Source organism: Carcharhinus amblyrhynchos, chromosome 8 (assembly GCF_965287045.1).
Source record: "Carcharhinus amblyrhynchos chromosome 8, sCarAmb.v2.hapA, whole genome shotgun sequence".
Taxonomy (NCBI): Eukaryota; Metazoa; Chordata; class Chondrichthyes; order Carcharhiniformes; family Carcharhinidae; genus Carcharhinus; species Carcharhinus amblyrhynchos.
Genome location: NC_137331.1, coordinates 68,093,508 through 68,115,820, shown reverse-complemented (window position 1 = coordinate 68,115,820; position 22,313 = coordinate 68,093,508). Strand labels below are relative to the sequence as shown.

At 38.2% G+C, this 22,313-nt stretch overlaps 1 protein-coding gene across 2 annotated transcripts in view; it reads right to left on the bottom strand.

The window, feature by feature from the left end:
• rb1cc1 (RB1-inducible coiled-coil 1) overlaps positions 1–22,313 on the bottom strand; it is a 166,746-nt gene that overhangs the window by 43,755 nt on the left and 100,678 nt on the right. For both annotated transcript variants that reach the window (XM_080194232.1, XM_080194233.1), the window contains exons 15-18: positions 21,268–21,433; positions 19,825–19,933; positions 18,279–18,531; positions 10,923–10,974 (exon numbers count right to left, since the gene is read on the bottom strand). In XM_080194232.1, coding sequence (XP_080050358.1) covers positions 10,923–10,974; positions 18,279–18,531; positions 19,825–19,933; positions 21,268–21,433 — 580 coding nt within the window. The remainder of the gene's footprint in view (positions 1–10,922; positions 10,975–18,278; positions 18,532–19,824; positions 19,934–21,267; positions 21,434–22,313) is intronic.

Below are 22,313 nucleotides of genomic sequence, written 5' to 3'. Positions count from 1 at the left end.
CAGCAAAATGTTTAGAAAAGATATATTCATCAAACTACATATGGCATCAACATTTTTTTTCCAACTCCTTTCCCTGATTACGTGTACACAATTCAGCAGCACAGTTGAAATACCATCAAATAACTCACGTTTTGGAATGTGCCTCAAGAGATAACGTTATTTACAAACAGATTAGAAGCTCAGGATACTGTGTTTCTATGCATCATCCAATTGCATACTATATAAGCTTCAAGAGAAAGATGCCAGTTCAACACTGGTTAATTAAATGTTGTGAACAATGTGATGCAACTTCAAAGATTGTTGAGACATTTATTGTAAAGAGAAAAGATCGTTAAGGAAAAGAACAGAAAACTCAAAGTGATTAATTTCTGTGATAATAAAAACAGATGAAAAAAATGACTGACAGTAGCTACACAGCATGAATAAAGGATCATGCCTAACATTCAGAAAACTCTCACTAGCAACAATATAAACATGATTAAAGTTAATCAGAGCAGTTGAATGAAAGACTGCCCTGTTCAAACAGTTGATATACAGCAAGAGTAGGCAATAACACATTTTTCAAGTGAGAGTTTAAGTTATCAACATTTGTTTAACCACTGATTCATGTAACAGGTAAGAATGAATAAAATGAGAAGCAAAGAAAAAGCCAAATATATTTTTAAGAATGGAATGTTTTTATAATTAGGCATTCATGCCCTAATATCCTGAAACACTTATCAGCCAACAAGTGTACTCCGTGTTATATAGCAAACATGTCAAAAAAAAAATCATGAATATGATGAATAACCACTAAATATATATTTTGTTATTGTTGATTGAGGGATAAATGTTGTCCAGAAAAATCTCTCATAAGGGCTAACTGTTCATTTTCAACAAGAGCTGCATTTTGTTCACAACACCTTTTTGGAACTCTCATACAAGACAGGAAGCATACTGCTAAATGTACGACAGCGCTTCTCTTTTAATCAAAACTTTTTTATCCACTTGACATGATTCTACTGACATATCCAAGTACAAATTTAAATGCATTAAAAATATTCAGCTAAAGGATCAAATGAATAGGTAATTATACATTTACTGTATTATGAAGGGACTACCAAAGATCAAGAAGAAATGTTTCAGTCATAAAGTAGGGAAAAGGGGTATGTGGGAATAGTTTCAAAGTTTGGGGATAAAACAAAACTTGGAAGTATTGTAAACAGTGAAGAGGACAATATAGAACTTTAGAAGGATATCGACAAGTTGGAGGAGTGGAAGGTAGGTGACAAAGTTCAATATGAAGAAGTGTGAGGTGATGCATTTTGGTAGGAAGAATATGGACAGACAATACAAAATAAGGGGTAATATTCTAATAGGGATGTAAAAGCAGGAGGACCTGGGCATAAATGTGCATAGATTATTGAAGGTTGCAGGACAGTGGAGGGAGCAGTTAATAAAGCAGATAGTAGTGAACTTTTATTAATAGAGGCAGAGTACAACAGCAAAGAGGTTATGCTGAATTTATGCAAGACACCAGTTAGATCTCAGCTGGAATATTGTGTACAGTTCTGTGCATCAGACTATAGGAATGATTTGAAAACACTGGGGAGAGTGCAGAAGTAGTTTACAAGAAGGGTCCGGGGATGAGAAACTTCAGTTACAAAGATAAATGAGAGGGGTTGGGACTGTTCTCCTAGAAGGTGGCTGAGGGAAATTTAATAGAGATGCTCAAAATCATGAGGGGGCTGGACAGTGTAGGTAAGGAGAAACTATTCCCTCTTGTAAAAGTATTAAAAATGAGAGGGCAGGGATTAAAGATGATTTGCAGAAGCAGCAAATGTGACGCGAGAAAAAAAACTTTCATACAATGAATGGTTTGGATCTAGAATGCACTGCCTGGAAGTATAGTGGAGGCAGGTTCAATTGAGACATTAGATGACTATTTGAATAGAAACAATATTCTGGGGTATGAGGAAAGGTAGGGAATGGCACTAAGCCATGATACTTATTTGGAGAGCTGATACAGATAAAATGGATCATGTGTCCTCTTTCTGCACTGTAACAATTCTGGGAAATAGTCTTCCTGTTCCAAAAATTATTAGACGAGTGTAAAGTGTGCGTTTTCATAATATGGTGATGCTTCAAACTCTCTTTTCTTTCGAGGTAAAACGGAGTAGTGGAGAGAAGTGAAATCTACTAATTCTACTAGATAAACCAGTGTAATCTGATTGCATTGGAGAGAGACGCTCAGAGGCTCAGTGCCAACTGTCACAACTTGTGGACACAAGAAAAAGAACTTGTGTAGACTAACTGACTTGAGAGTAAGGGGGTGGGCAGGTGCAGGGAGAAATAGCATCTGCTGTGAACAATTTGCTGAGACACAAATTGCAGGTGGAAGCTCATTCTCTAGTTGGACACGAGTAAGAGGAGCAGGAGTAGACTCTGTAGCCTGTTGAACCTGCTCCACCACTCAATAGGATCATAGCTGATCTTGGGTTTCAACCCTATTTTCCCAACTGTTCCCATTATCCCTTAAATTCTGAGACACCAAAATTCTGTCTACCCAGTCTTAAAATATTCATCAATGGACCATCCATAATCCTCTGGGGCAAAAAATTCCAGATTCACAATCCTCGCGTGAAGTAATTGCCCCTTATTTCAGTTTTGAATGATTTTACCCTTAAACTGAGGCTGTATGCCCATGTTTTAAACTCCCCATCCAAAAAAAATCTCAGAATCTACCTTAACAAGCCCGTTCAGAATTTTGTAAATTTCAGAGATTGCCTATCATTCTTCTAAACTCCTGAGAATATAAACCCAATTTACTTAGATAAGACAACAACCTAACCCAGGGGCTAATTTAGTGAACCTTTGCTGTACCACCGCCAATGCCAGTATATTCCTTCTTAAATGAAACCAAAACTGCACAGTATCCCAGATATGGTCTCACCAAAACCCTGCACAATTGAAGCAATGGTTCTTCATTCTTATACCCCAATCTCTGAGTGAGATACAGAAGTGTCCAGAGGGGCAATATTTTCACACATGTGGTGAGTGTCTGGAACAAGCTGCCAGAGGGGTACAATTTTATCTTTTAAAAAGCATTTAGATAGTTACATGGGTACAATGGATATACAGGAATATTGGCCAAATATGTGCAATTGGGATTAGTTTAGGAGTTTTAAAAAAGGGCAGCAGGGGCAAGTTGGGCCAAAGGGTCCATTTCCATGCTCTAAACCTCTACGAGTGGACCTTGCTACTCGGAAAATGGAGCAAAATGACTCATGACGGATACTGGATGTTATGACTCAAAGTAGGGAAAAATGAACCAGGAGTATTTTGGGACTGGTTCCTGTAGAAACTAAAATTCTGTGGAGTGTGTGCACAGCATAAATACTATTGGGTTTTGTGTCATATTATGAGGTTGATCAATCGCTGGTGGGGGGGTGGGCAGGCAAATCTTTTCTGTAATTTAGTGTATTAGCTGTTTACTGTAATTGTGTATTAGCTGTTTGGTTGATGTTGATTTTAACTTGTAACTGTAAAATTCTGAAATGTGAAATCTTCTCATATGATACATTGAGTCAGTCTCTGGGAATTCAAATCTTTTCAGCGTTATCGATCTCCAGTTTACAAACCCATCCATGACCTCTGTGAAAGGCCTGAGAATAATCAGTAATTGTACTGAGCCTTGCAGTGCCTCAGCTGGAGAAGTAGCTGAAAGTAAGAAACTGGCTATGGCACATTACACTTGAACAGAATATTCTTTACATAAAAGCATAGAAACAAGCTGTATCTGGTTGGAAAGAACATGTAGTAGCATGGGTGGGTGCTTTGTGCACAAGTATTTAAATTTTACAGAAGATGTACGTACATGTACACAAAGAAAATCTAGTGGTAGATCCTGTGTTTAATCTATATTTTTGGACTTGTTTTGGGTGCAACAAATCAAAAATTCAACGCAAATTACAAAGGCAACACTTGGAGATCCAAGTAGCTGTTCACAATGGACAGAAGTCTTGGTCAGAACTAAACATTTCATTAAAACAACCAAGCTTGGTTTTCAGGTAAACACAGCTTGTCGGCTGCTTTACAAGAACAGTATTTTGCTAACCACTGTTTCGCAACAAGTTTTGCTTTTTTTTAAATTTCAAAGGAAATCACCAATTATGAAGGGAGATGAAGACGCTTTATCCTACACACAAGCAAGATATTCTCCTGTATATATCAGCAAAGTGATACTTCATCAATGGAAGTGACGATGCGATTGATAAAACTTCAGCACAATGCTTACCCAAGTGAGGTTGAAAAACAAAAAAAAAAGGACTGAGTTGAGAACTTTCCTACCCAGTAAGGGCAAGGTCACGAACCACTAAAGACTACACTGCACTCATTTTAATACAGACAAAAAAAAATTAAACTGTTATGGAATTTTAGAATTTCAGGCACCCATGTGTTCAAGAGGTTCCGAAATGGGTTTGCACAAATTTAAACAATGATCAAAATGGTGCCCTTCATACACCAGAACAATAAGATTTTCTAACCTTACTCTCACTAAATGCCTGGTTATAGAAAATGGTAACAGCATATTGATCCTTCCACTTTAATTACATTTTTCATTCTGTTAGTGTATTCACAAGGCAGGTGCCCTGAATTTAACACTGAAGATGAATTGCAATTTGATCCTTGATAAACTCAAGATTGGAATGTTCAGAGGATTCAACTGGAATGGCCAGTGAACACATCATGCATTTTGAATGCAATGGAACCTGAACAATACAAGCCTTGGAATAGAGACTTTCCTACAAGATCACCTAGCAGGCAAGAATAACACAAGACTCTTCTCTACCAACTGCATTCTTAAACCCTCCTCCCTGCCCCTGCACTCACTCTACCGAATGAGAGGCTTTGCAGATTCTGTGACAAAATCTGTCACAGAAACAAAACAAAATCTGTTTTAAGATACATCATCTATGAAGTCTCCCATGTTTCTCCCAAATATCCCCCATCACTTCATCAACCGAGTTCAACTTGCCTCCCTAGCTCTGCTTGCAATGACCTTAATTCATATCTTTTATCCGACTGCCTCTCTTAAAGGTCATCTCATCCACGATTCACACCGCTCATTCCTGCTCAAATGTTTGATAACACAATTGGCCCCAATTAAGGGAATATTGTAAATGGCTCCAGTTCTTAAGCTACTGCCTTATAACGTCCAAAAAAAGCCCTAATCTCAAATGTCCTCAAAACTCACACCAACAAACACTCCCCTCTAACTAACTTCCAACCTTAAGCAGCATTTCCCTTCCAATATATGCTTGAGATCTGTGTCCAAATTTCCCACATTTCTGTTTGAATTACCCTTAATCAAGTTTCTAACTATTCTACAACATTGAAGTGGTTCTACTAAAGGCACAATGAGATTTACTGTCTGTGCTGCATTACATCCCTTAATCATTCTGCAGCTTTTTGACAATCATCCTTACCCTCTTTCATCCTGTTCAACAGAGCTCACCCTTGCTTGGTTCCATTCTTTAAATCTGATCATAGCCAGAAGTCGTCTAGTAACAACTTGTATTTATCTCCAAAGTCCATCAAAAATCATTTTTGGCATCCCCAATTTCTCATCTACATGCATTTGAATTAGTAGGACCAGCTTTCATCAATATCCAACTTCCTATCGTCCCTTCCATTCCTGTAACATTCTTCATTCAGTTGCAGTGTACCCAGCAACTACAATTTGATCCCTGATAATCTCAGATTGGAATGTGCAGAAAATCAGCTGGAATGGCTAGAATGAACACATATGTAGAATATCAAAGATGGATAATACCCAAGTCAAAGATGGATAATACCCAAGCCAAAAATGTACTGATAAAGGTAGAATCACCTATCTGGTGTAGGCAGACTGCAATTACGCATGCCCAGTATAATGCCACTCAGAGATTGATACTGTTTTAGCCACAGCTCTTTTTTTTTTAAATGGATCATGCAGTTTAGACAAATCAGCAAGATAATTTCATGAAGGAAGAATTTTTTCATCTTCACCAGATCATTCAGATACTTGTAAATGTAGAAAACTTCTCCCACAATTAAACAGTCACAACATTAAAAGTATGTAACAAAGACACCAGGAACATTGGTTTGAGTCATACCAGAAGATTACTAAGAAACATAACAATGAGGTAAATAGTCTCAACACCAGGTTAAAGTCCAACAGGTTTATTGGGTATCATGAGCTTGGAGTGTGGCTCTTTCATCAGGTGAGTGCAGAGTTGGGATTCACAAACAGGGCATATAGAGATAGACTCAATTGCAAGGTTAACAGTTGGAATGCGGGTCTTTACAGGTAACCAAGTCTTTTACAGGTACAGATAATGAGAGTGGAGAGGGCAATAATGACAGGTTAAAGAGGTGTAATTGTCTCAAGCCAGGACAGTTAGTAGGATTTTGCAAACTCAGGCCAAGTGATGGAGGTTACACGTAGTGTGACATGAACCCAAGATCCCAGTTGAGGCCATCCTCATGTGTGCAAAACTAGCTATCAGTTTCTGCTGGGCAATTCTGTGTTATCATGTCTTGAAGGCCGCCTTGGGGAACGATTACCCGAAGATCGGAGGTTGAATGCCCTTGACTGCTGAAGTGTTCCCTGACAGGAAGGGAACAGTCCTGCCTGGTGACTGTCAAGCAGTGTCCGTTTATCCGTCGTCGTAGCATTTGCATGGTCTTGCTGATGTACCGTGCCTCAAGACACCTTTTCCTGCAGTGCATCAAGTAGACAACATTGGCTAAGTCACATGAACATGTATCGCGTACCTGATGGATGGTGCTCTCACAGACGATGATGGCATCCATGTCGATGATCCAGCACGTCTTTCAGAGATTGTTATGGCAGGATTGTGTGGTATCGTGATCGCTGTTCTCCTAAAGGCTGGGTAGTTGCCGTAAACAATAGTCTATTTGAGGTTGCCCAGTTGTTTGAAAGCAGATAGTGGGGGTGTGGGGATGGCTTTGGTGAGACGTTTGTCTTCATCAATTAAATGTTGAAGACTTCAAAGATGATGTCGTAACTTCTCCGCTCCAGGGAAGTACTGGACAAAAGAGGATATTCTGTCAGCCGTGTCCCTTGTCTGTCTTCTGAGGAGGTTGGTGCAGTTTTTCGCTGTGACGCGTTGGAACTGTCGAAAAGTCGAGCGCCATATCCTGTTCTTACAGAGGCATCTTTCAGTGTCTGTTGCATTCCTCCTCATCTGAACAGATCCTGTGGATACTGAGGGCTTGTCCAGAGGGGATGGCTTCTTTTTAATGTGTTTAGGGTGGAAGCTGGAGAAGTGGAGCACAATGGGATTATCTGTGGGCTTGTGGTACAATGAAATGCTGAGGTGACTGTCCTTGATGAGGATGCGTGTGTCCAAGAATGCAACCAATTCTGGAGGGTAGTCCATCCAACTTCTCATCTCACCTGAAGGAGTAGCACTCCAAAAGCTTGTGATACCAAATAAACCTGTTGGATTTTAACCTGATAGAAATGTAGAAAAACTACAGCACAAAGTTGTGCCGAACATGTCCCTACCTTAGGGATTACTAGGCTTACCTGTAACCCTCTATCTTACTAAATTTCATGAACTTATCTAAAAGTCTCTTAAAAGACTCCATCAAATCTGCCTCACCACTGTTGCCGGCAGCCTATTTCACGCACCCACCATTGAGTGAGAAACTTAACCTTGACATCCCCTTTGTGCCTACTCCCCAGCACCTTAAACCAGTGTCCTCTTGTGGCAACCATTTCAGCCTTGAGAAAAAGCCTTGGTAAGATGTTCATCTTCATCGATATTGAGAGACTTCTTACTGTGCCTACCCCTGTCCAACACCAGCATCATCACATCATGCTTATGTCTCTTGAGAGTTGCTGATTCAAACAAAAGTACCTTTCAGATTAACAGCAACTATTTAGTCTTCTCAGGGCATCTGCTTGTACATTTCTGGACCCCCTTCCCCCAACCAAGTGTCGTTCCAGTGTTCTAAAGGAAAGCTAATGGCCATACTTCATGGTTTGCCAAGTATGTATGTGATACATTTTCACAATTTTAAATGCTTTCCCACCTCCCAAACAGGAGTTTCCAACAGTAATTGGAGAAGGAACCATTGAAACAAAGGCCTAAAATGGAGAATTGTCCATAATGATTACAGAGACCGATGATATGTAACAATAATACATGCGCTGTGTTTGTTTTTTTTTTAAAGAACAAACTTGCATAAATATAGAACATTTCACTTTCTCAGGATTTTCCACATCTCTTCACAGTTCATTAATTACTTTTGCTGAGCAGTCATTGCTCTGTCGGTAAACATGGTAGCTAGGTTCTACACTGCAGGTAGATTCAATATAAATACTATTCCTGAGGCTTCTGGTGAGTAAACATTAGAGGCAAAGTATTCAAAATTCAAAACAACAATCACCACTATATATACACCACAATGTATGTACAATATATTTCAAACTAACTCAATACGTTTAGAATAGTTTGCAGGATAAATGTATACAAATAGAAAACTTTTACAAGGTAGCTCAAAATTGGCAAGAAATCTACCCAAAACGGTTCAAATATGTTAGGTAGATTTCTTACATAACAAAAATGTTATGGCTGTCAGTAACTGAACTGTGAAAGTAGCATTTATGGACAAAAGTAAATACATATATCTACATAATGTATATGTATGGGGGTATCCGTGATGGCACCCATAATATTGTATAGAGTAATGCTCCCTCCAACTCTGCATCAGTGCACGCTTATATTTACTAAGCACATCAACCATTTGCTTGAATAAGACAAAGAACAAAAAAATGCAGTACAAGCATAAATAAGTATACAGAAGTCTAGTTTGCAGACCGGCCCATCAGTAAATGAGATGGCATTGTTCAAGTTGTTTTATCAAGACTCAGCTTTTTAAATTAGAAAGATGCTTCAAGATATTTACAGTCAGATTAAGAGGCTTTTGTCCTACATCTGGGCTAGATTAAATACAGGTGCCAGCACAGATCCCAGAGACGAAAGGTCAAACAATGAAATGCAAATTGCCATTTTGATGGCAGAATATTATTTTGAAATGGCAAGATCCAATTAACTAAATAGCTAAGTGATGTATTGAAGGGGTGTTATAAATGGTCCTTCTCCTTTAGCTCCATGTGCTTCCACTTGCTTGGAGCAGGCTAGGGTTGGAGTGGATGAAGCATTATAAATTCAGAGAAAACAATCAATTTTGCATCAAATGGACAAAATTCATTCATATTTTTGAATAAACTACATCATTTTTAATTTAGTGCTACCTAAGAGACTGCATGCTACTTCATGAATACCATGGTATGCATCCCATAAGAATTCATTTACAATGCCAATTACTGGTAGAAATACTCCTTACTACTGTAAGAGCAAATCAGTAACGCACTGTCATAGTATTAAAAAAGGCATATCCTGACAGAAATCTTTAAGAACATCTTCGATGTACTACATTCTACAAATAACCATTTTTGCACTCAATAAACCTCGTAGTACAAAATATTGATTTTTAAAAGAAATAATGCATTGCACAAGTATGTGGAGAATAAATAGAGGGCTAAGTATTACTATTCAGAGAATTCAGTAATTTATGACGCATGCATTAAGTATACATTTCAATTAACAATACTAGCTTCATAACCAAATGCATTGCTCATTCACCAGTAATGCATAATTCTATGCATAATTAAAAGAAACCGCCACACAATTATAATTCAGAAAGGTGTTGGAACACAGTCAACAGCAAAATGTACTTGTGCATTACTCTTATCAAATCGGCGCAGTCAGCTTTCCTAAATAAAGGAACTTGCACTTGTACAGAACATTATCAGGTTATGAGAGCACCTCAAAGCTCTTCATCTCCTATAAGTGGCTACATAGGTTGAAAATATGCAAGTTGTGCCTGCATTATGGCAATCCAATCCTTGGGAGCCTAGTCACCTTAGTCCAATTTATAACTCATTCTTTCATTTGCTAGAGGAGTTTATTAAACTCTGCAAGTTTGGAAGGGGTTGCTTAAAACACTGTTGTCTCAATGAACAGATTTTAAGCAGCATTTCAAAATCTGATTGCATCAGAAATTTTGGATATATGCAAAATAATGGGAACATAGATTTAGAGTTTTAACTACCAACCTTTTGTTTAAATTCAAACAGGCAGATCTACTCTGATCAAGGTATTACCATGGTGAATGAACCAGGGAGCAGCTGGTAACCATACTTTTGTATATTTACAAATATCTCTTATCAGCAATATCAAGTTCTCTACTGGCAAATAATTATTTAAACTTGTATGCTTTTAGGGCTTCAAAACAAGACAGCATATTTGACAATTCAAATGCAGATAAATGCTGGCAGCTGATTTGCACACCCGAAATGCCCTACAAACAGCAAATGAGATGACTAGCCTGTTAAACTATTTTTGAAGGAGAAATGCTGACCAGAACAGTGGGACAGCTTCCTGCTCCTGTCTGAATAGTGGATTGTATCTGTATACACCCAAATAAGTTGTGTTTTAGTGTCTCATCAGAAAGACGGCGCCTTGTAGCATTCCCTCATCAAAGCATTGGAGTATTAACATTTACTGTGTGCCCAAGCCTTGGAGCAAGATTTGATGTCACAACCTTTGGCATCAGTGGGAAACACACCAAGCTGACACACTAATCAACTGGATGCTATCAGGAAAAAAAAATCAAATTTGTGTTATTTAAATTATGCTCAAAATAGACAAATTTTAAACACAAAAATGCAGCAATCATGCAATGGATTATGGTCCGCTTTATTCCATCTTGAGATGTATTTATTTCATTATAGAGGTCTAACTGTATTTTAAAATATCACCTGCATCTTAGCCATACTTTATTAGACATAAACATCTACTTACTCTTTCTAAAATCATAATCCGATGTTTTTCCTCAGACATTTGGGTGGTTTCACTGCAATGAAGTAAAGATAGCTTTGATTAATGCATTGAAAAATAGTTGAAATAAAAATAGGTCAATGTTTTATTACAACGTTCAAAGAGCTCCAGATAAATAACCAGCAACAGATTTTGCATTGCAGTAGGTATACTCTTTGAAACATTGTCAAAGTCCCAAATATAGTATTCGTCAAGAAGGCACATGTACCATTAGGCTTCTTAAATTCAGGATTAGAGGTGGGTTGGAGAGGAGAGAAAATATAGGGATAAAGGGATAGCCTTTGTCTGAAAGAAAACAGTCTAAGCAACCTTGTTTTTTATTAAAGAGCCAGAAAACTATTTGGATTGCAAAAGTTATCTAATGTATGTTTCTACTTCACAACAGAATTGCCTAAAACCTTATCTACAAAGTAGAATGGTACCAAATACCAGCTTTGATCATCTTTGGAAATATTTGAGGCAGGATGGAGATTAAAAAGACAAAAAAGTTGGTTAGGCTTACAAACAATTTTCTACATACAAAAATGCAGCAATCATACAAAGAGATCAATGGATTTCTGAAGTGAGAAACAAACAAAAAGTCTAATTGTAAATGAAATTGTCACCAATTTTGGGATACCATATTTAATATGGAGATGTTTCTAAAGGTACGTTTGTTGAATTAGTGCTTGTCCACCTTACATGAGGACTTACAGCATACACTTAGTTCTAAACAAAAACTGCAATTCAGATTCTTGTAAGCAATTGGGACAATTTTGCCATTGGTCCATTTCAAGAACGAGAGGGAAATCAGCACAATTTAACCAACAGTTGAAAAACCAGCTTGCACTATTAGGCTTGCTTGTGCCCTTCTGGTGTCAACATTATTTAGCCCTAGAAGCACAGGGTGAAAAGGACCGAGTTCTCTCAACAGGAAATACAGGACCTGAAAAAAATAGGGCAACTAACTGTGTACCTCCCTAACCAAAGGATTGTGAAATAATCTGCAAGTAGTCTGAACAATGAATTACAAATTTGAATGATAAATTAAGTGCCAAATTAGGTGTAGTAAAAGTAGTATGGAGACAAAGACTAGATTAAGAGATGGAAAAGGGCCAGAGGAAAAATTTTGAAAACTTTGTTAACTATTGAAATCTGAAGGAATAACACTCTAGACTATTAATTGTTAAGTTTCAGTGTCAGAAACATTGACCGACAATAACAAATAACAGTTAAAAAAGGTATTTAGATAGAATTAGACAAGCCCTAACTTCCTGTTGCAAGTTTAGTTTCGATCTACTGTCAGAAACATGACATCACACAATATATTTAATGGAAAGCCAGATATCAAGATGCTAATTTCTGCATTTAATGATGTGTTTGCTCACACTAGAGGTTGCTGTGGCATTAGCAGCCATGTGATTTCAAGCATTACTCATCCAGCCAGTATTTTGGCAGCAATTGTCAGGAAAATATTGTTCCTTATAGTTTTAATTGATAAAGGTCTTAAGATGGTGAAAAATATGTCTAATGGTTAAAAGGAAGTGAGGGGAATTAATAATAAAGCACATAGTATTCTGGAATTTATAAGTAAGGGCAATCAATTTATGATAAATCTGTATGAAACATTGATTAGGCCTTAATAGGGATGTTTTGTCCAGGTCTGTGCACTACAAATTAGGAAGAATGCGAAAGTATCACAGCGGGTACAAAAAAGATTCACAAGAATGATTCCAGAGGTGACAACAGATTAAAAAAGTTGGGGCAGTTCTTCCTGAAGAAGAAACAAAGAGGAAGACATTTGATAGAGGTGTTCAAAATCAAAGATCTTGACAGAAAAGAGAGAGAAAATGTTTCCATTAACGGTATAATTGAGAACCAAAGAATTTCAATTCAAGGTGAATGACAAAAGAAGCAACGGCAACATGAGGACAAGCCCTTTTACACAGCAAGTTGTTAGGATCTGGAATGCATGGAAGCAGCTGCAAATAAGGCCTTCTAAAGAGAATGAACTACTTATAAGAGAAAGCATCTTCAAAGCAAAAGTCAATGGTCAATGGTCAATGGCTTTTGCTGAGAACTGGCAATAAAGTGACAGGTCAAATTGCTCCTGTACTTTTTTGATTCTACGAAAAGCAATTATTAGACTGTTTGCTGTTAATTATGTTGCCAAAAGAGTACAGACTAGCATTAACATGACAGGAATAGGATGTTATATAGGTAGCTCCATCTTTGCACTTGGAGTTGTAGGGTTTTCTTGAATTACTGTTGAGTTATCACAGAGATAAACACTCAAGTTAGAGTAAGGTAGAGCCAGGTACAACAGTTGCTTTGAAAAATGACAATATTTTGATTTTTTTTTAGAAAAAGGAAGGTTTAACAGGTATTAGTGTAAAGAAAACGAGTGAGTTTTTGGGAGCCACAATTGCAAAAAATAATTTACTTTGTGACTGAACATGTTCCGTGTTTGTTTGTTCTGTGGTATCCAAATTAAAGTAACTACTGCAAGTTGATTGCAAATTTAATTACAAATTATTCCTGTTACTTACAACCTGTTGCAGCAAAAAGTAGTCCTCCTTCAACATTAAAGATAACTCTTAATTGCTTGGGCAATTTGTGATCTGATTCTTTGTTGTCACATGTATTAGCATACAGTGAAGAGTATTGTTTCCTTGCGCAATACAGACAAAGCTTACCATTCATAGAGAAGGAAACGAGAGAGTGCAGAATATGGTGTTACAATAAAAGGTAGGGTGTAGAGAAAGATCAACTTAATGCAAAGTAGGACCATTCAAAAGCCAGATAGCAGCAGGGAAAAAGCTGTTCTTGAGTTGGTTGGTGTGTGACCTTGTACCGACGAACATATCTTTTTCCCAACAGAAGTGGGAAAGAGAGAATGTCCAGGGTGTGTGCGGTCCTTAATTATGCCGGATGCTTTTCTGAGATAGCGGGAAGTGTAGACAGAGTCAAGGGATGGGAGGCTGGTTTGTGTGATGAATTGGGCTACATTCATGTCCTTTTGTAATTTCTTGCAGTCTTGGGCAGAGCAGGAGCTATTCCAAGCTGTGATACAACCAGAAAGAATGGTTTCTATGGCGCGTCAGTAAAAACTCAAAAGGTGAGAATCGTAGCTGACATGCCAAATTTCCTTAGTTTTCTGAGAAAGTAGAGACGGTGGGCTTTTTTAACTGTAGTGTCAGCATGGAGTTGACCAGGACAGGTTGTTGGTGATCTGGACACCTAAAAACTTGAAGCTCTTGACTCTTGCTATTTCATCCCCGTTGATATAGGCAGGGCAATGTTCTCCTCTACACTTTCTGAAATCGATGACAACCTCCTTAGTTTTGTTGACATTGAGGGAGAGATTATTGTCACCGCTCCTGTTTACCAGATTCTCTATCTCATTCCTGTACTCTGTCTCATTATTGTTTGAGACCTGAACCACTACAGTGCTGTCGTCAGCAAACATGAAAATCAAGATGGAGAGGAAATTTGACCACACAGTCATGGGTATACAAGGAATATAGTATGGGGCTGAGAGCACAGCCTCGAGGGGCACCAATACTGAGGATGATCGTGGAGGTAGTGTTGTTGCCTATCCTTACTGATTGTGGTCTGTGGGTTAAGGAAATTCAGGATCCGGTTGTAGAGGGAGGAGCCGAAGTCCAGGCCATGGAGCTTGGAGATGAGTTTTGTGGGAATAATAGTGTTGAAGGCTGAGCTGTAGTCAATAAATAGGAGTCTGACATAGGTATCTTTGTTATCTAGGTGTTCCAGGGTTGAATGCAGGGCTAGGGAGATGGCGTCTGCTGTGGACCTGTTACAGCAGTAGGCGAACTGTAATGGATCCAGGCAGTGCTGGAGGCTGGAAGTGATTCATAATGATGAATGTTAGAGCCACCAGACAATAGTCATCAAGGCACGCTGCTTGGCTTTTCTGTGGTACTGGGATGATGGTCAATTTCAATAATAAACAGGAAATAGACCATTCTCTCTCTCCTTACTGCAAAACTATGAGTTTGATAGTCTAGCAGTACAAATTTCTCATGCTGGAGACATATTCTGCTGTATTTTCCGCAACTCAAAAAGCAAAACAGTTGTCACCGAAGGGAAAATGCAAGGTTGAAATAGTGATTGTGAAACCAATCTACTTCAGCCATGAAGTGAACATAAGCCATGAGTGTCCCTTTCTACATGGAAGATAAAGTAAATTCTGAAAAGTCAGAGGGAATCTAAATTTGTTGAGCTAAGAAAAAGCCATGCCTGAAATAAGCCTAATAGGCTAAGATATTCAAAGTGGACTAGATCATGGACAACTTCCTTCTGTTCTGACACTGAGTACCAGAAATACAATTTCCTCTGAGAAACTGAGGGAGCAAGTTCATCATTTGGAAGATTCAAAAGGGTTTTATGGTTGCTGGTGACAGTTGGGATCAACAAAAGTGCTCTAACTATTGAAATATATAGTCCACTAAATCAAATGTTTAGTTATAAAATTACATAGAATGCGCAGCACAGAAACAGGCTATTTAATGCAACAGGTCAATGCCAATGTTGATGTTAAAGTAAAGTTTGAAGTTTATTTATTAGTCACAAGGGGCTTATATTTACAGTAACTTCATTGCAATGTTAAAATCCCCTAGTCGCAATACTCCAGCACCTGTTCAGATATACTGAAGGAGAATTTAGCACAGCCAATGCACCTAACCAGCATATCTTTCAGGCTGAGGGAGGAAACCTAGGTAGACACTGGGAGAATATGCAGACTCCACATAGGGAGTGACCGAAGCCAGAAATCGAACTCAGGTCCCTGGCGCTGTGAGGCAGCAGTGCTAACCACTGTGCCACCATGCTGTTCTACAAGAGCCTTCTCCCACCTCGCCTCCTGTGACTATTAGCACCAGGGAGGAGGTAGCATAGTAGTATTGTCACTGGACTAGCAACCAGAGTCTCACTGAAATGGGAACGCAGGTAAGAATCCCACCATGCCAAATGGTGAAATTTGAATTCAATTAATCACCATCGCCATGAAACCACTGTCAATTGTTGTAGAAGCCCATTTGGTTCACTTATGTTCTTTAGGGAAAGAAATATGTTGTCTTTATCTGACATAGCCCACATGTGATTCCAGGCCAAAGCAATGTAGTCGACTCATATCCTCTGAAATAACCTAACAAGCCACTCAGTTGTATCAAATCTCAAGAAAGTCTCTAAACAACAAAACCAGACAGACTATCTGGCATCAACTTAGACACTGGAAATGAGAACAGTAAACTCAGTCAAGTCTTCCTTATGAATGCCAGGTGTCTATGCCAAAACTGGGAGGGCTGCCTCACAGATTAATCAAATAACTGCCTGACACGGTCCTAGTCAGGGAATCATACCTTACAGATAACGTCCCAGACATCACCATCACCCTTCCTGGGTATGTCCTGTCTCACCGGCAGGACAGACCCAGTAGAGGTGGCTGCACAGGGATAGTAAGAAGTCTGACAACACCAGGTTTAAGTCCAGCCGATTTATTTGATAGTAAACTCACAAGCTTTTGAGATTTCCCTCTTTCTCAGGTGAATGGAGAGTTCTGGCCTCAGACAGTGCATATAACAGCACAGACAGTTTAAAGATGCACGGAGATATACGGTCAGGAGGAATCTGCCCTGGGGAGCCTCACCATCAACTCCAGACCCCAAGTCTCATGGCCTCGGTCCACCACCACCCCCCACCCCATAATCTCCTCTATGTTGATCATCACTTGGAGGAAGTGCCGAGGGAGGCAAGGTCTTATTGGGGTGGAGGGCAGACACATCAATGTCTATTGTCAAAAAGTGTCTTTTTTTATTATCCAACATATTATTTGTCTTCCTAATTGCTTGCTGGGCCTACATGCTAGCTTTCTACGTTTCTTGTAAAAGGATATCCAATCTCTATAAACCAGCATTTAATGGTTTACACAATTTATGAATTTTCTATTCTTCCTACACAAGTGAATAACCTTACATTTCCCAAGGTATATTCCATTTGTCATTTACACTTCCATTCTATTTGTGGTTTTCTTACAACTGACTTCCAGTGCTCAACGCCCTAGCCACACTGTACACACAGTCCCCCAACACTGATGTGCCCTTGTCGGTCCCAAGCCTCCATGCAAGCTGCCATTCTACTGCTCTCCTCCCTTCTGCCACTGAGTTTACCAAAGAAAACGCTGAACTTAAGCACAACTATATGAAGCTGATTAGTGCAGACCATTTATAAACAAGCAGGAATTTAGTACATTCTCCTGCTCTACTGGCTTTATCTCAAACTTATTATAATAAGTTTCACACGAATGGATATTCACTGTTTGCAAACTTATTACAAATATGAACTTGACAGAGGCTGACATGAGGCAAGGACATTGCTGAATTATCTCAGCACCTCATCATCACCGTCAGGAAAACTAAATTTCCACTACTGCCAAATTCAGTCACCCCATTTTCCATGTTTCAAGTTTCATTAAATGCTCCATTGTCTACACCTGGACTCCAGTTCAAAAACTGAGCTAACTTCCTCAGGATGCAGATGTGCTGACAAAGATTGCAAAGCACTCCACAAACACTTGCATGCTGCAACTGCAGCACACCAATTGCATGGCTTCCCACATACTTGTTTGATTTATTTAATTCATTTAAGTCTATGCATTCAAATCAACTAGCTTGTAACTTTCACTCTTAATTATTTAATATAGTATAAGGTTTACTTAGACGGAATTAAATATTTACCTCAAACACAAACCACATCAAGTAAGGGAGATAAAAATCTCCTTCCCAGCTGCACCAACTTAACACTATTTTCTGTTTATAACTATTCAAGGACACCAATGAAAGTAGCTGGTCATACAGCATAGGACAATCACGTATGCAAGCATACAAGAACGAGCTTGATTGAGCTATACAGCAGGGGAATCATTTCTTTCATATCACTCTCCAGAATTTGGGGAGAATTAAGGAATGAGGCACAATTCAGTCTTGAACTAACAATCTAAATTCTTGAACAAGGCAGCAAACAGATTATCCTGGGCTGCTGCTTATGATCTCTCTAAATGGCTGGTAGAAAACCATTGAAACGTGTCCAGGGTGAGTTGGAGACCACTATTCTTCCTTTGCTTTTGCGAAGGGGCTCTTCTATTTGGTGCATCTGTCCTACAGTACATCTAAAGAACTCACCATTTTGAGAATTAAAGGGATGTGCATACATAAAATTATATAATTTACTCAGTATCAGAGCAAATCATTGTTTCTTTCAAATTCAAATAACTGAATCTTTTCAACTGTAAAAAATATTTTATTCAGCATGACTACTCACCGTACAGCCATAGTGCTTGCCTCCATTGCAGAGTCTATTTTGCCATCCTCCACTGCTGCAGCAGCAGGTGCAAGTCTTTCCGAATCAAATGGAATATCAGACCCAGAAGCAGAAGCCTCGGCTCCAGAAGTTCCAGGTGATGAAAAGGGAGAACAAACCAGCACGTTACTTCGTAGTCTGTTAAGTTCCTCATCAAGCTTCTTCTTTTCTTGTAGCAAAGTAGCTCTGTCTGCAGAGAGGCTTTCTATCAAAACTGAACAAACAATAAATACATTTAAAATTATGCACATTAACACAAGATTCCACCTTAGCAACAAAGACAAGTTCTATATTATTGGATGTCAAATACAATCTTATGAGTTTGACAGCAGTTAACAATTCAGTTTGATGAGAGGTGACAGATCAAGAAATAAATCTTGTTCAAGTAGTAAAGCAATACATTCTTGGGTACTTGGTAAGTGCATCTAAATCACTCAATGTGTAAGCATTTACGTGCACATGAATATTATACTGAAAAAAATTCCTCCGCTATTTCTGTTTTGTACCCAGGGTGATCATATATACATAGGTCAATGAACATGTTTAAATCTATTTTATAAAACAATATTTGAAATGCATTAAGATCATTCAGGATAGGTCCACTTTTAATAGTTAAAAGTATTTAAATATTGAATACAAGCATGACATTAATTAGCTACAATGTTGTGATATATTGACGTTTGTCATCTGCCAATGTTTTAGCATATATGCTGCTTACATTTACATCAATCTTTTTAGCCATGATTCAGGTTAGTGAAATTTTATAAAATGCTACATAGGCAACAGCTTGGGATATGATCTCATGAAATATGTGAAATCAAGTAGTTAAGCATTTTATACATTTATGGAAACCAAAATCATCCAATTTATAACATGCTGTTTACAATCAATCCTATAAGAGTGCCAAGACTAGAAGGTGTGTGTGATGTGAAAGGACATGGGCTCTATTCAACTTGGGGACAGGGAGAGATTTTCCTTTTTACATCTGCAAGCAATGAACAGAGGGGAAGGTTGAACAGACTACTCTCCAAATGATTTTATTCTGTGTGATTATATCTGCTAACTGAATATTGATGAACATTTTCTCAGTCTTAGTTACCAGTGTTCTGATGAAAGGTCATAGACCTAAAATGTGAACTGTTTCTCTCTCCAAAGATGCTGTTCAATGTTTCCAAAACTTTCTGCTTTAAGTCATTTAACAAATTTGATTAAGTAGTAATTGAAATTTTTTTTTCTACCAAGATTCCGTAAACATTAATTGCTGCAATCAGCATGATGCCTTAATCAAAGTAAAGTTTGTGTTTGGTTGCCCTCTCGTAGAGATCCAAAAACATTAACTGCTTTAAGTAGATACTATTCAGTTCCAGAGTTCATTTACTATGTGAAAATAGAAGTTTGCAAATTAAATCTCTGACTCCATGTCAGATTAAAAAATGCAAGCAACCACTTATCATTATCGTCTTTAAAGTCCTTAAATTAATCCCATGGTAAGTACATCCGAGCTCACCTCTATCCTTTTCTTGTTGCTGGGTTAGCTTTTTCAGTTTGTCATTCAGCTCATTGATAATTTGTTCTTTTTTCATTTTTTCACGAGTGAGAACAGTGTTGAAGTTGGTCTGGAAAACAAATTATTTGATAGGGCAATCCAAGATCTAAAAATCAGCACACTGATAACCCCAAGTTTTAATAGTGCTTCCAAATTAACTACAATGAATTGCTTCAAGTTAAAGTGATGATATCAAGGAATTATATTCAATTAAAACTCCTACGATATATTGTACAAATGCTCTTGTGTTCAAAATACCAGGTGCAAAAGCAAAAGCCTAAAACTCTCAAAGTGACACACAATCTTTCAATTTAAAAGAACTGATCTTGGACCAAGAAAACTTTAGATAATTATAGGCAAGGCAACTGCAATGTTCTCACCTACTTATTGGAAAATCATGAGATGGGAAATTTTAGTAATGGGGCTCGCCATCCTTTAGTGCTGCCAATTTCTCCCATAATGTTACCTTGCTTATGCTAACTTGGTTGAGTCTTTGTCCCCAATTTAATAATGGCTTCCCGGAATGCCTGAAGTGCTATTCTTTTGGGAGTCCCAATGCAGTTATATCAAATTTATTTTTGTGATGTACCCAATCTGAAAAGCATGTAATTGAAATCATGGGCGAGGTTGCATGTCAGGTTCTTGATGACTTAAAACCTCCTGTATTTAACTGTGTAGGCAGGAACAGACCAATCTGGCAAGCCATCAGCGCAGCATATTATCAAATTAGCACAATTACCCCTGAGCAAGCAGGAATTTAGTTGGAGCTCAGGGATTCAATGCAAGTGGCATTCTAGGAACGGTCCTTCTTTCAAAGGCACAGTGCTGATCAACAGACCCAGCAACAGGAAAGGGAATGGTCAATGAAAATGACCCTTGACTTTAACAGCCCCTGAAACACTTTTCTGCAACCCTCACCCGACCTAGTCCAAGAATCCAGCAGGTAATGTCCTTGGACCATTACCGGCAACAGCTGTAGTTACTGGTGGCAGTGTTGACAATGGAGAGCTGGTGGTTTCTGAATGGTCAACAACTCATGACAGGATTTCCACCCCCAGGTTTCTAAATTCCAGGGAAACCTCTAGTTAATTCAATCAGGCTTCCCCCTCAAATGTAACACAGGTCTTTCACTGGTTCTTCAACTAGTGTGTACACCTGCGTCAAACCTTTCAGTTCTGCCCAACACACTTAACAGCGCAAAACTGCATTATTGAAGTAGAGTGGTATCCTAAATTAACTGATAATATAAATGAATTGGGACTTGGACATACAACATTCTGACTCTGCGCTGAGAATATTATCTGTTGTGTCGTGATAACAGCTTGTAAACTTTGAATATTTAAAATCAAATAGTTTTATATAACAAAAAAAATTTATACAATAGATAAACATTGGGAAATCTACCTGTTGCTCAGCTATCAGTGATGTTTTAAGGCTTTGAAGTTCTTCATTCCTTTTTTCTAGTTGGTTTAATAGATTGGCCTTCTCTTCTTGAAGCTTCCCTGTAAGGTCAGTATTAGCACTAGGTGGTGGACTCCAACTCATTGACGTAGATGAAAGTGGAACTTTCCTGTATTGACAATTTTAAAAAATGAAGCAGCAGCTATGGGACAAATAGAAAAATTCACAAGTCTATTTGAAAAACCATTATTGGACTTCCCATATTTGTTTCTCAAAATGTAATATATTTTCTTGTTAACCTACACTGCTTGACTTTAGATATAGTGCATCATAGAAACGTGCATCATATACACATCAGATAATGTACATGCAGTTTGAGAAATCATGCCTTTAGTTCATTGGAGGAAGAAAACAAAGACCTTAAACACAAAAACCACAAGTCACAGCAGGTTAAACTAATCAAAGACAACACCAGGAGGTAGCTGTGTGTGTTGTGGCTCAGTTTCAGTAATATACAAGATCAGCAATCTAATATTATTCCTATCTGAACAGTTATATACAAATGAAGTGCAAAAACTACAATCCTTAAGGCTAAGGCATTTAAAGTTTGTACTGTAGTAACATCAAAGCCTCCATTATCTTGAACTGTCTGGTCAATTTATTCAACTGTTTAGAAGCCTCCTCTGGAGAATGGGCTTTGCTTTTAAAAGGAAGAGTGTTTGCACTTTGTTTACGTTTAAAACTTAGGGATGAATCAGGAGTGCACAAAGCATGCATACAATATATCTAAAAGGTGTTGGGACTGAAAGGAAGAACAGAACCAAGTCATGCAGCTACATATTCAAAATGCTGTAAACAGTCTGCCCATGGGTTCCATTGCACTAAATCAAACAATTCCATAGAAGTTCCAAAAACATAGTTTAGCAAAACTCTACAATACCTTAAGTTTGAATAACAATGAAATCAGCAACCTACAGAACATTTAACCATTGTACTGAACATTCAATGCTATCCTAACCGGAGTAGGGTAGTTATTACAAGCCTATTTC